This window comes from Bufo bufo, chromosome 6 (assembly GCF_905171765.1).
Source record: "Bufo bufo chromosome 6, aBufBuf1.1, whole genome shotgun sequence".
Lineage (NCBI taxonomy): Eukaryota > Metazoa > Chordata > Amphibia > Anura > Bufonidae > Bufo > Bufo bufo.
The window spans coordinates 309,569,879-309,585,174 of NC_053394.1; the positions used below are offsets into that span (position 1 = coordinate 309,569,879).

The 15,296-nt window shown below is 45.4% G+C and overlaps 1 protein-coding gene across 1 annotated transcript in view; it reads left to right on the forward strand.

Moving 5' to 3' along the window:
* Positions 1-15,296, forward strand: part of LOC121004023 (embryonic polyadenylate-binding protein) — a 90,550-nt gene that overhangs the window by 13,306 nt on the left and 61,948 nt on the right. Inside the window, exon 4 of the mRNA XM_040436049.1 lies at positions 10,449-10,588. Within this exon, the coding sequence (XP_040291983.1) occupies positions 10,449-10,588 (140 nt within the window). The remainder of the gene's footprint in view (positions 1-10,448; positions 10,589-15,296) is intronic.

Consider the following 15,296-nt stretch of genomic DNA (forward strand, 5'->3'; position numbering starts at 1 on the left):
TGCATGGCCTTCTCCTTAGGCGGAGTATGGCACTGCCACTATCATCCGGTCGTTTCTTCTGTGTAGTGCCAGTCTCAGATGGGGAATGGGCTTCGCCCTGCGACTTTTTTCCTTCCATTTTTTTCCTTCTCTGGCTCAGGGTTCATGGCCACTCCGCAAACATTGGTAGCAACTACGTTACTACTTCCCCCTCATCTACGTTGATGCAGGGTATTGGTTCTGTGGTTTTTTCTTCCAGTCTTGTTCCGGACCGACTGTTGGGCTGTGACGTTTTCCATATCCCCCCTTCTACAGGTGATTCCTACCTGTTGGTCCTGAGTGTACTACCCGTATCTACAACTACCTCTCAAGACTTGACTAGTGATTGCCATGTCAGTCCAATGTATTCATGCCTTTTCACTGCACGTTCCGTTGCTAGACTACGAGACTCACCACGCCAGGCTGAGCGGGGGTGCTGTCACGACTGTTGATGTAGTTTCGTTCCTGGAACGGAACTCTCCTTCTATTCTCCTCGAGGCAGGAGTTTTTCTCTCATCTTGGTCTGGTCTAAATTTCCATCGTGCAGTGTTGCTACAGTGTCAATACACGGTCGCTGACGGAACTCCTTATAGTCACTACTTCTACCTATCCAATGTATTGATTCCTTGGCTTGCGGTTGGACATGCCTCATTCAGGCATTTTTTTCTTGATAGTTTATCAGCCAGCTTCTCAGTCTCCCCACAAGCCTCTTCGGCTCGGCGGACATTGGTGGACCACTTACCGTTTTCGTCGAGCGCTTTCCTTTAGCAGGGGTGGATCCTGCGGTTCTGGGTTTTTGGTTTAGCCCTTGGTTCCTTGATGGGTCAGGTTCGGCGCTTTGTGTCCTTTTCCAGCGTCCTCTGACTCACCCGGGACCCATAATACCTTCCTTCAGGGAATGGCACATACGGTTCCTCTGTACCGTCCTCCTTTACCGCCTTGGAATCTGAACCTTTCAGCGCTCCGGAATTCTCCCCTTGAACTCTTGCGGGAGATGTCACTCCGACTCCTGTCCTGGAAGTTAGTTTTTTCTTGTGGCTATCACATCCATCAGACGGGTGTCCGGGTTGGGGCGCTTCTTGCAGAGAACCTTCCTGGTTCTTGGCAGGGATAAGCGGTTCTCCGGCCCGTTCATTCCTTTCTCCTGACGGTGGTCTCTGATTTCCATTTCAATGTAGATATTGTCCTTCCATCAGTGTCTCTCCCCTTCACACCCTAGGGAAAGGGAGTTGGACCATTTGGACGTCGTCAGGGCTCTGACTATTTGCCAACCTCCAGTTCCTTCTGGTGTACGGACCCCCCCCCCCTTTTTTTTGTCATCCTGGAGGGTCCTCGCAAGGCATTGGCGGCCTCCAGTGTGGCAATTGCACGTCTGCAATTGCTGAAGCATACTGCACCCGGGGCAGAGTTCCGCCCTTCGGTGTCACGGCTCACTCCACCAGAGCGGTGGGCGCTCTTGGGCTCGGAGGATTCAAGGTTCGGCCGCGCAGTTGTGCAAGGCGGCTACTGCCCTCCTTACGCACATTCTCAAAATTTTGCCAGGTGCATACTTATGCATCGGCGGGGGCTGCCTTGGGCCGCATAGTCTTGCAGGCAGCATTTCTTAGTTGCCTGCAGGGGCGCTTGCTCCATGAGTCTGTGGTTTTCCCTCCCTGTGGACTGCTTTCGGACGTCCCACGGTTTCTGTGTCCCCCAATGAATATGGGCGAGAAAACGAAATTTTTGTAAAACTCACAAACTGAAGCTCTCTCTCCAGGCTGGAGGGGGTATAGCTGCCAGGGGAGGAGCTAACAGCTTTTACTAGTGTCAACGCCTCCTAGAGGACATGGCTATACCCACGGTTTCTGTGTCCCCCAATGAAGAGCGAGAAAGAGATTTTACTGGTAAGTTTTACAAAAATCTTTTTTTTTTTTTGCCCTATAAGACACATCGGCCCAAGACGCACCTAGGTTTTTGAGGAGGAAAATAAGAAAAAAATCTTTTTTTTTAAATCAGATCATTTTTATTGTAAAAATGTACAACAGTAGAACATTGTTACAAATACAAGCATATTATATCCCATATTTTGATATACAAAGTCAGTTTCACTGGTGAGTATGATACAACAGGTATCGATATAAATTATAATACTACCGCAACATACCCTTCCCACCCCTCCACCCCCCCAACTCCCACTTCAGCACTTTATGGACCTCTCCGATTTTTATTCGGTGATAAACCTCCAGCGGCCCCACAATTTTTCAAATTTTTGCGGGCATCCTCTCTTCTTAAAAAACATTTTCTCATAAACTAACATCGTGTTTACTTTCCTTCTAAATTCTTCAATGACTGGAGGGCATGACTGAATCCAATGTAGGGCAATCAACTTCCTTGCCACATATAATAGGATTGTAGCTAGCAGACTATCTGTCTCCTCTTTCCCAATATCTGACACATAACCCAAGACATACTTTTGGTTCCCGAGGTATCTGCAGTGAAAAGATATTTTGAATCATTGCCAACACGTCCGACCAGAAGCCATTTAATTGTGAACATTGTCACAGCATATGCAATAAATCCGCCGATTCTGCTTGGCATCGTGGACACTTTGCATCCGCTCTGATGCCAATGCAGTGTAAAAAGACCGGAGTTTTATAGACTCGGTGTACAATGAAAAGTTGAGACAACTTCCCACCTTCGCTCAATGATACTGTCGGTATGGCTTCTAATATAGCTTCCCACTGCTCCTGAGATATTTCCCCTATATCTTTCTCCCAGCCCTTCATTCTGGACAGGGGAAACTCTTCCAGATATTTATCCAGTAACATTTGATATATCATTGAAATGATCCCTTTTTTATCCCCTTTCTCCACTATTAAACGTAAAGACGCGTCTTTATGTATCTTGGTATTGTAATTTTTACACATCTCATTAAATGCGTGCCTTATTTGTAAAAACTGGTAAAAGCTGTTCTTTGGTATACCGTACTCTTCCTGTAGTTTAATAAATGTTTTGAGTACCCCTTTCTCCATTATATCTCCAAATTTGGTCACCCCCCCTATACTGCCATTGTTTGATAAATCCTCTGAGATGTAAGAATTCAGGTACATTGCGATTGTTCCATAAAGGTGTAAGTTCCGTGATTCCGACTGCACCCCTCAACTGCTTGACCTTCTCCCAAACCTTCCTCATCAGACACACCAAATGTGAGCGATTATCTACAAAGTGTGTTCCTGATCCTTCCAATATCCACAATACCTCCTTACCCCCCAATGCATGTTTCAATATTTGACCTGTCATGTCCGTCATGTCAATAACTGGGGCATCATAACCATCTTGATCAGGGTAACCCTGCCTATCACTGACAAAAACAGTTTGCACCATGTCTTGGAGCGAATCCTGAATTATTTTATCAGTATTGGGGACAAGTTCAACTCCTCAAAGTCCGTCAGTTTAGGTGATATGTTGATCCCTAAATATTTAATAGTTTTAACGCAGGGGATATTGTTTAATGTAGCTATTGCCGAGGATACCTGTCCATCTAAGAACATAAGAGCCGATTTGTGCCAGTTTATAGTCAGGCCTGATGACCCTCCAAAGCGACCAAGCAATGACATAGACTCGGCCAGGGATGTCGACGTGTCTCCCAGAAACAGCAAGGTGTCATCAGCATTAGAGTTGTTGCGATACCAAATTTTTGATTCGGTTTCGATACCATGAAAAAGTATTGCGATACTCGATACCATTCGATACCACGCGAAAAAAATAAACAAAAAAAGCCACGTGCATTCCTCATTTTTAAAAATGGCGAATCGCGCAGTTTTTATTTTATTTTTTTCTGTTCCGGCATTCACCACCTAGATTTTTTTTTTATATTTTAATAGTTTGGACTTTTCTGACGTGGCGATGTAATATGTTTATTTATATATTTTATATGTGAAATTGGGAAAAGGGGGGTGATTTATACTTCATATTTTAGTGTTTTTTTTTTTTTTTTCACTTTTTATTTAATAACTATTTCCCCCCTTAGGGGCTAGAACCTGGGATCTTTCATCCCTTTTCCTATTCACCCTGATAGATCTCTATCAGGGTGAATAGGACTCCACACTGTCCCTGCTGCTCTGTGCTTTGTGCACACAGCATCAGGGATGTTACCATGGCAACCAGGGCTTCTGTAGCGTCCTGGCTGCCATGGTAACCGATCGGAGCCCCAGGCTTACACAGCTGGGGCTCCGATCAGAAGCTGCCACTGCACCACCAATGAGGGGGAGTGGAGAGGTCCCTGTGGCCACTGCCACCAATGATTTTAATACTGGAGGGTTGAGAGGGGCCGGCGCACTGTGCCACCAATGATTTTAATGGGATGGGGGGATTGAGGGGGGGGGGCACACTGCACCACCAATGATTTTACCCCTTTATACAGGAGGCGGGTACTAGCAGATCAGCGGCAGTTAACTGCCGCTGATCGCAGCTCCCTGTCAGGGGCAGGGTGCCGGCAATGCGATTCTGCTGCCGGCACCCGCCTCCTGTATGTGTTAAAGACTGACTACTGTATATGAGTCCAGACTTTCACTATTAGGCCACACAGAGCGGCGCCCAGCGATGTCTCAGCACTCACCATTTAGTCCTGGGCGCCGCTCCGTTCGCCCGCAGTGCTCCATTACTGTCTCCTCTCCTGCTCCACATGCTGCTGATTACTATCGGAGCGATGGGAGGAGACATCAGCTTCACTAGTGGGCGTTCCTTCTCCCTGGCTGTAGCGCTGTCCAATCGCAGCGCAGGGAAAAGGAACGCCCACTAGTGAAGCTGATGTCTCCTCCCATCGCTCCGATAGTAATCCTATCATTGGTGGCGCAGTGCGCCCGCCCCTCCTCCGCCCCTCTCTTCTCATTGCCGCCCCTCCTCCACCCCCTCTCTTCTCATTGCCGCCCCTCCTCCGCCCCTCTCTTCTCATTGCCGCCCCTCCTCCGCCCCTCTCTTCTCATTGGTGGCAGCGGCAGCAGCACAGGGGGAGGGAGGACAGCTTCCTTCTCCCTGTGCTGCTGAGAGAGAACATGAGCGCGCCGATAGCAGCGCGCTCATGTTCAGAGATACTAGACTGCGCAGAAGCGCAGCCCAGTATCGAAAAAACGGAAATCCCGGTATCGTATCGATACCGGGACAAAAGTATCGATTGGGTATCGAAATTTCGATACCCGCAACAACCCTAATCAGCATACATGGCCACCTTATTGTGAACAGAACCATATTTAAATCCCACGATCGCCTGTGAACACCTGATCGCATCCTCTAGGGGCTCAATTGCAAGCGCAAACAACAAAGGAGACAGTGGACATCCCTGCCGTGTCCCCCTAAACAGCTTGAAGCTTGATGACAACTCTCCATTAACTCTAATACGTGCCCTTGGTGCAGAATATAGCGTTTGTGCCCACTTAATGAAGCATTCCCCAAAGCCCATTGTCCGCAGTGTACACCATAGATAGCCCCACTCTATACTATTAAATGCATTGGCCGCGTCTAGTGATAAAATCGCTCTGTCACCCTCATTATCTGCTGTACACTGTATACTAGCAAAGACTCTTATGTTAATAGAGGTGGATTTCTGAGGCATGAAACCAGTCTGATCAGGGTGTACTATTGTCAATATTACCTTTGATAATCTCATCGCCAAAACTTTAATATTTTAACATCCGCCGCTAACAGTGAGATGGGCCTATAGGAATCTGGTAGCTTGGGGTCCTTTCCTGGCTTAGGCAGTACGACTATAAGAGCATCTTGCATTGTAGCTGGGAGAGAACCTGCTTCTAAAGACTGTTGGAGAACCTTTAGCAACTCCGGGAGCAGAACACCCCTAAATTTCTTGTAGATCTCCGCAGGGAGCCCATCTGACCCCGGGGCCTTATCTTTTGCCATGGAGTCTAGTGCTACATCCAGTTCCTCTAAACTAATAGGGGCATCTAGCATTATTCTATTCTCAGGTGACAGCTTAGGGAGGACAATGCCATGCAGGAAATCCACCATCTCTGACTCCACACAACTCGTCTTGGATGGTGTAAAGATCAGAATAGAAGTCCTCCATAACCTTTAGAATTTCCCCAGTAGTGCGTTTACTCTGACCCTGCCCATTTACTAACTCTGTTATACACGTTGACCCCTGTTGAGCTTTTGAAATAACAGAGTAAATGTCCTACACTTTCCCCTTCTGCAAAGAACTGCTGTTTGTATAACTGTCTCTTCCTATCTGCCACCTGAATCAAATGGCATCTTAAATCCTCCTGAGCTAACTTTAAGTTCCGGCTCGCCACCTCTGACGGATCTAATACATATGCCATGCATACGAACATCAGTCTCCCTAGAGCGAGATTTATGTCTGTTAATCTGTTGATTAGTACACCTCGCAGGAACCCTTTTATGGCGTCCCAGACAATGTGTAGAGGGGCTGTACCTGTGTTAAAACAAAAATACTCCTTCAACGCCCATTTCACATCTTCCAGCCCACCTAGCGTCTGCAACCAAAAAGCATTACATTTCCACAGTTTGGCGCCCAGTCAAGCCAATTCTATTTTAAGAGGGGAGTGGTCTGAGAGAGATCTGGGGAGATACTCTGTGGAGTGCACCAGAGGAAACGCGGCTGCATTAATCAAGGCTAAATCTATTCTCGATAGTGACGCAAAGGTGGATGAATTACGGGAATAATTGCGAGACCCTGGGTGCTGTATCCTCCAGATGTCCAGCAGTCCCACTTCCGTCATTATATTATTAAGAGGAGACATTCTCTGACACCTGCCAATATCGTGATCTCTGCATCTATCTATTCGCTCATCTGGGACATTATTAAAATCCCCAATTATTAACCAAGGGACACTAACATATTGCACTAAGGAATCAAATATTTTCCTTTAAAGGACCACCGAAAATGGAGGAGGAATGTAAACTGAACTCCATGTATTTCACAAAATAAACATATAAACCTGCCCTCCTCATCTACATGCTCCTGTAAACCTAAAAAGCGGATACTTCTATGTACCATTATGGCTTACCCCCCTTGAATGTGAGAACACTGCATGCGACGAAAATCCTGCCCAGGCCTTACTCACAGTATGCAGTGATTGTTTATTCAAATGAGTCTCCTGTAAACAGTATATAGCTGGGTGGAACCGCCTCATATAATTACACACTTTGGCGTTTCGTCGCATCAGCTAGTCCCCGCATATTCCAACTAATTATTTTAGTCACTTGAGTCATTGACAATTATGTTCCTATAATTATGCAACACATTTGTTTGTACTTGTAGGTTCCCTAATGTCACTCCTTGCCACCACTGCCATTTAGTGCTGAAGCATAACCCCCCTCCCCCCCATGTTAACTCCGCATTCCAAAAACAGGTAAATTGATTTCTTATACTGAACATTTCCCGCCCTAGGTGGGCAGCAACAGCAAACACTACCTAGCTTGCGATGCAGCATAGCCTAGCTCTGTGTTAACACTCACACAGGCTAGAGTCCTTGGTAAGGTTATGCACGCTGCTCGTGCTCCTGCTATCAAAATGTCACTGTCACCATACGAATAATAATAAAAATTTATATTAAAACTAAACAGATTCCGCACTCCGGGCCGGTCAGAAGACTGTTCTCTCCATAACAAGTGCGGGTTCTCCCCAACCGTAGGGGAACAAGGAGTGCAAACAAAAAGAATTGGACACTATTACCACCAGCATTGTCCACTTCAAGTGTCTGGTTCTTTATGCTTCAGACTCTTTTCATGTAGATCCAGCCACTTTAGCGCGTCTTCCGGATTTTCAAAGAAATGAGTGGCTCCCAAGGCTGCCACCCTCAATTTCGCCGGGAACAACATGGAGTATGGTACTTGAAGGATTCTCAGCCTTCGTTTTATATCCAGGAAGCGCGCCCTGCGCTCTTGGACCTCTGAGGAGTAGTCCGGGTATATTGAGATCGTCGCTCCATTAATGGATAGTTCCGGAAGGTCACGCTCTTTTTTCAAAATAGTGTCCTTATCTTTGTAGTGTAGTATCTTGGCTAAGATCGGACGTGGGGGCCTCCCCGGAGGAAGCAGTCTAGTGGGCACCCTGTGTGCTCTTTCCACAGCATATAATGGAGACAGCCCTTTATCTTGAAAGTTTTCCAGCAGCCACTTTTCAATAAAATCTGTGGAGTGAGCTCCCTCAGCTTTTTCAGGGACGCCCACAATTCTAATATTGTTGCGTTGCGACCTATTTTCGAGGTCGTCCGTTTTAGCAAACAACTGTGCAATGTCCACTCTTTTTTTTTCCACCTCAGTGGTTTTTTCAGATTTCTTGTGCAGGTCATTTCTAATAATCACCAAATCTTCTCTAAGTCCCCCCACTTGCAATGTCAGGGACTTGAGTGTGCTGCTGCACTGTGTCACTGCTCTCATGACATCCTGGAGTGTTGGCTCTTTATCATGAGGCGCTTTTCCCCCCTCAGCTGCATGGCTCTGCTTACCAGATCTCACAGAGCCCTGGGCTCTCTCCAGACCGCTCTCTCCCTCCACCGAGGAGTCTCTCTCCCCATCTGAGGACACCTCTGTCTCCTCACGTTCCTTCAAGCCTGCTCGCGTCTCTCCCGAATCGCGGGTATATCTGCTGAGCCGCGCCGCCACATTCCGGCTCATCTCTTCTTGCGGGTCCTCCCCCTCGTCCTCCTCGGCGCCATGTTGCGGCCGTTCCTCCTGCTTCTCTCTGAAGCTCACCCGGGTCCCTTTATACATTTTCGCCGGCTTCTGCGAACTCCTGACCATTGTTACACCACTGCAGAGACTCGGTAAGTGCCTTGGTGACAATTTTATCAGGATAAACGGCAGGAGCTCTTCACATGTGCGCCTTACTCCATGCCGCGCTAGGCCACTCCCCGAAAAAAATCTTTTTGAACCAAAAGGTGTGCTTTTGGTGGGCTTTGAACTAATGGTACCCTGTGAATGACACTATTATGGGGAATCTGTGGATGATGCACTGTTATGGGGGATCTGTGGATGACACTATTATGGGGGTCTGTGGATGGCACTGTTATGGGGGCATCTGTGGATGGCATGACACTGTATGGGGGGGATCTGTGGATGACAGATAAATAGCATCTTATGCTATGTGTCATCCACAGATCCCCCCCCCCCCCCCCCATAAGTGTCCCTGTGTATTGTGAATGACCCCCAATACAGGGGGTGGGGGCTGGAATCGACACTAGTTTTGTAATGTTGTAATGGCAGCGGGGCCCGGTGCAGTCATTGTATTCTATTGCACCGCTCGCTGTACTAATCGTATCTACGGTAACTGCAGGCAATGTTTAACTATAGAATATCTTCAATCCAGCAGCCTGTACTTACGTCCGTAGCAGGCAGGAGGCTGACTACGTCACGTGCCTGCGCCGCCTGCTTCATTCATAAAGGGGGCAGAGCAGGCGCGTGACGTAGTGCGTTGCTCTGCCAGTGCCCGCCCAGCCTCCTGCCTGCTACAGACATAAGTACAGGCTGCTGGATTGAAGATATTCTATTGTTAAACATTGCCTGCAGTTAGATACGATTAGTACACTGAGTGGGGCCCGGTGCAATAGAATACAATGACTGCACCGGGCCCCGCTGCCATTACAAATACTAGATGCCGGCCCCAAGCCCCTCCTTGCTGATACACTTCCGACCGCGCTGTGCAGCATGCGGTCGGTGGTGTATCAGTGTAAACGGCAGCATTCGCCCCATAAGACGCACTGCCATTTCCCCCCCACTTTTCTTACGGTCTTATAGGGCGAAAAATACAGTAGATTTTGAGCTTTGTTTGGCTGTTAACCCTTCATGTGTTGCAGAAAAAATAGATAAAAATTTTGTAAAAGTTTGTAAAATCAGTTTTGAATACCTTGAGGGGGGTAGTTTCTAAAATGTGGTTTATAGGTCTATAGGTGGTTTCTAATATGTAAGCCCCAGAAAGTGACTTCATAACTGAACTGGTCCTGGTTTGGAAATTGTTCTTAAAAATGTTAAGATTTGCTTCTAAACTTCTAAGCCTTCTAACCTCCCAAAAAAAATAAAATGTTATTTTCAAAATGATCCAAACATGAAGTAGAAATATGGGGAATGTAAAGTAATAACTTTTTTTTGAGGTATTACTAAGTATTATAGAAGTAGAGAAATTGAAATTTGGAAATTTGCAAATTTTTCCATTTTTTTTGTGAAACTTGGTATTTTTTATAAATAAAAATAAATATGTGACGAGAAAACTGTCTCAGAATGGCCTGGATAAGTATAAGCGTTTTAAAGTTATATCCACATAAAGTGACTAGTCAGATTTGCTAAAAATCGCCTGGTCATGAAAGGACCTCAGGACCTTACAGGTTTTAAGAACTGCAGTGATTAGGAAGTGTTTTATATGTACTCTTACCGCTAGCATCAGGCTCATATAGAATTACATTTCTCTTTATGATTCTTAGATTTGTTGGCCATTTTAAATCACGGAGGGAAAGAGAAATGGAATATGGGGCGAAAGTTCTGGAGTTTACTAATGTCTACATTAAGAATTTTGGTGAAGATATGGATGATGTAAAACTAAAGCAAATCTTTTCTGCCTATGGTATGTAGCACATAGATCGATAAGAAAGATTGCAATCTGTAATCTTCTGGTTAAATGTGTATTTCCAGCTTGTAGTCTAATGCTTATTGCTAGGATATGCCATAACATGGATCGGTGATTCCTGCCATGCATTGGCACTCCTGGTTTACCCGTTGTGGAGAGAGCACGCTCCATTCAATATGCTGTGCCACTATGCAGGGGAAATAGGCGGTGCTCCCAGCAGTTACCCCTGTGGGTCATGGATTTATGACCTATACAAACTATCAGAACCAGATATCCCTTAAAAGATTTTGGTTCAGCCAAACGTGGCATAAGTTCTGCAGTACAAGCACAGTTGATGAGATTTCACAGATATCTTTCACAAGCTGCACAGAAATCCTGCAGCATAAACTGACTCGCCCTGCGGGTTCAGTATGCAGCATGTCTGTTTAGGATTCTGTTTTTACGGGCGCTGATTTTCCATGTGGCCACATATTTAGGTTTTGTGAGCTCTGCAAGCACATCTTTGACCCGCGTTCCTGCAGCCTAGAAATAGAAACGCTCCCGTAATATTTTTCTTTAAAATTTTGTATACGGTCACTAATCACTTTTGTGATTACACTCTTGCAGTCGGTAGTTGCACAGTATGCTTCACATTGGTCAAGACGGTGTAAAAGACTAAGGGGGTCATTTCGGGTCACTGGCGGAGGAGCAGCCGAAGTTGTGTATAGGCCTGTGCCTCTTCATAACTCAGGCAGATCCACCGCCAGTCTAAAACGCCGGTCCTAATAAATGTGCCCCTAAGTAGTCATGCTTTGTAATCAGGGCTGTGGAGTCGAGGAGTCGGAGTTGGAGGCAATTTTGGGTACCTGGAGTCGGAGTCGGCAAAAATGAACCGACTCCGACTCCTACTAAATTTAAATTGGAATAAAAAATTTAAAAAAGCAAGTTTAAATGTCCCAATTCACAAAGTTATAAATAAAGGGAATCTGTCACCTGCTTTTAGCATTTTAAGCTTTCAACATTGCCATGTTCAATAAAGTACCTTATTTCCTGCAGTGGTCTACTTACTTTATTTCGTTTTGTCATTTTGATAAAAAAAAAAAAAGCTCCAAGGTGCCCAGAAGGGCGTTTTTTTTTCCCCTCTCTGGAGCCCAGTGACGCCCCCTGCAGTGCCCAGCCTGCCTTAATTTGAAGCCCAAGAACGCCTCCTGATCCTGAAATAACCTCCCACAGCCCCGGCAAACGGTTCCGCCCCCTCGCCATGTCATCTTCTACCTTCAAGAAATGCCCCGTTCTTCTTCCCGTCGGCATGCGCCGAGCCCAGAGACGTAATCTGAGCGCTGTTGCTTCAGGAGCTTGATGATCGTGCAGGCCGCAGGCGGTACTGCGCCTGCGTGAGATTTCTGGTGGCCGACGGGAAGAAGAACGGGGCATTTCTTGAAGGTAGAAGATGACGTGGCGAGGGGGTGGAACCGTTTGCCGGGGCTGTGGGAGGTTATTTCAGGATCAGGAGGCGTTCTTGGGCTTCAAATTAAGGCGGGCTGGGCACTGCAGGGGGGCGTCACTGGGCTCCAGAGAGGAAAAAAAAGCCCCTCTGGGCACCTTGGAGCTTCATTAGCATATCAGAAAGTTTTTTTTATCAAAATGACAAAACGAAATAAAGTAAGACCACTGCAGGAAATAAGGTACTTTATTGAACATGGCAATGTTGAAAGTTTAAAATGCTAAAAGCAGGTGACAGATTCCCTTTAATTACTTATCTACTGTAAGAATAAAGGCCAATGCATGCAGTGCATCACGTTACAGCAAAACGAACACGTTAAGTGACCGTGAAGAAGCATGCTTTTCATATGCTTCACTATATGGCACGCAACGCACAGTTAAGGAGCAGCAATACTTATACTTTCCATTGTGTTGTGTTCCGCTGGTACAGGGAATGCAACGTTGCGCCCATGGTTAACCTAGCCTCTCACTGATAACTGATTAAGTAAATATGTTTTTTGCAGAACTAGAGACACTTGTATAAGTGACGGGAATGGATAGTCAATAGTTCAAGACTGAAGCTGTAAACCATTTGAAAAACTGCTGTCATTCAGCTAAGGCTATAAAAACTTGTAAACTCAGATTGTTAGCTTAAACTTTAAACATGACTATGGGATTCTACTGGGGAAATCATGTTTTAAAATAAATGCCCCTTCCTGGATCCTCCCACTGCTCTATCTTCAGCAGAAGATCAGCACACAAAGGAGAAGGCAGCAGCTTCCTAGTCAGTAGTTCTGTGGTAATGACATGTATGTTGCCTTTCTTTCCTTCAAGGAATGTATAAAATACATTTGCATATTAAATACAGAGGAGTCTGAGTCTGAGTCGGAAGTACCAAAAACTAAGAAGTCTGAGTTGGAGTCGGAGCATTTATCTACCGACTCCACAGCCCTGTTTGTAATATAAGAGCTGTTAAAACTGGCTCTGCAGCAGTGGATTTGACTGCTGAAGGAGGAAATGTTTATTACGTTTTTGCACCTGTATACAGTCTGTTCATCCACAATCGCCTCTCATTCAGATTATTGTCCGGCATGCATGATGGCATGTACAACAATATATTGTCATTAACAGGGGCAGGATAACATTATAAAATGACATGAATATCCTATTAAGGCCTCATGCTCATGACCATATTTTGTATCTGTGTCCGATCCGTATTTTTTCTGGATTGCACACAGACCCATTCATTTCTGTGGGTCCGCAGAGAAATGGACAGCACACAGATGTCATCTGTGTGCTGTCCGCAACCATGTGTCTGTCCTGCAAATTATAGTACATGTCCTATTCCTGTCCATACTGCGGACATGAATAGTAATTTCTAGTAATGAGTAAGAAAAATGCTGATTGCACATGGAAGGTGTCCATACTGTTTGCAGACCACAATAAGGACATGGTAGTGTGCATAAGGCCTAATACTTTTCACACCGAAGCATGTATGTACTTTTTTTTCAATCAAATCGTTTTTATTATTCAAATAAAGTTGGCATATTACAAGACAGTTTGCGTCTACAATTTTTCTGTTATTTTCCCCCCTCCACGTCTCATATACACAGAATTGTATAAAACATTATCACATATCCAGATATTTGATACATCTCCCACAGTTATTGTACATAATGTATATACCAATAAAAAGAAAAAACAGTTACAAGATTATTTGACTGTTAAAACCCAACAATCCCCTCCCCCCCAACTACCAACCCCCCCCCCCCCCCCCAGATCAGAGCATGAATTTTCAAAACCTTTTTATATTACGACATGTGTGAGACAACCATTCATTCCACAACTTTTCAAACTTCTGAGGACATCCTCTCCTAACAAACACTCCCCTCTCTAAAGTCAACATATCATGCACCTTTCTCACAAATTCCTCCATTGTTGGCGGACTCCCCTGGATCCACCTAAAAGCAATCAACTTCCTGGCCACATACAATAGTCTCCCAACTGCCACCTTAACCGCCTCTCCCCCACCAATCTCCTTCACATATCCCAGCACACAGATCTTTGGGTCCTTCTGCACCCTCAACTCCAGGTTACGATTAATCATAGTCAACACCTCATCCCAAAAACTACTTAGCACTGGACAAGACCAGAGCATATGAAACAGATCTGCACCTTCCACCATACATTTTGGACAATTGTCATCAGTTCTAACCCCAATTTTCCGTAAAAACACTGGAGTTTTGTAGACTCTGTGGATGATAAACAGTTGTGACAACTTGCTTCTCGGGACTGCCTCCAATATATCTTCCCACTGTTCCTTAGGGATGTCCCCAGATCCTTTTCCCATTTCCTCATCCTTGTAAGAGGGAATCCTATCAAAAATTTGTCTAAAAGCAGAGTATACACCTGTGATATCAGACCTCTTTCCTCCAGCTGGAAAAACCAGTTTATGGACCACATCCATTTTTGCAATAATGCAACCCTTCCTCATCGTGACATCATAGGCGTGTCTCAGTTGCAAGTATTGATAGAACCACACTTTAAGAATGTTGAATTCCTGCAGTAGGCCTTGAAATGATTTAAATACATTATTCTCAATCAATTGACCTATCCTCATTACTCCATGGGATTCCCAATTTCGGACTCCTGATAGAGAAATGAACTCTGGCAACAAGTTATTGTTCCATATTGGGGAAAGCTCACCTACCCCACCAACACCCCTGATCAATTTCACCTTTGTCCACACTTTTTTCATAAGCTCTATAAGCAATACTTTCTCTCTCCCCCCTATGCTTCCCTGCACCCTCCAGAATACCCATAAGGTCCCTACTACCCAACCAGTGTTGCAGTATCTTCCCCGTCACATCTGGTGGCTGAAATTCCATCCAACCCTTAAAATGTTGACACTGAGAGGCTAAGAAATAAATCCAGGCGTTAGGGACAGCCAAGCCACCTTCAGACTTGGGATATTGCAGCGTCTCCAGCTTAATCCTAGCTTGACCATATTTCCAGATAAGATCTCTGAATATCGAATGTATTTTCCTAAATCTCTCAACTGGGATCCATACAGGGGCATTATTCAATATGTATAGTAACTGAGGCATCATTACCATTTTTAAGAGATTCACTCTGCCCACCACCGACAAAAAGAGTCTACCCCATGTCCTTGCCTTCAGCCTAAAAGTATTTAGCAAAGGAGTTAAATTAAGTTCTTCAAATCCAGCAGTCCTAGGTGTTATAT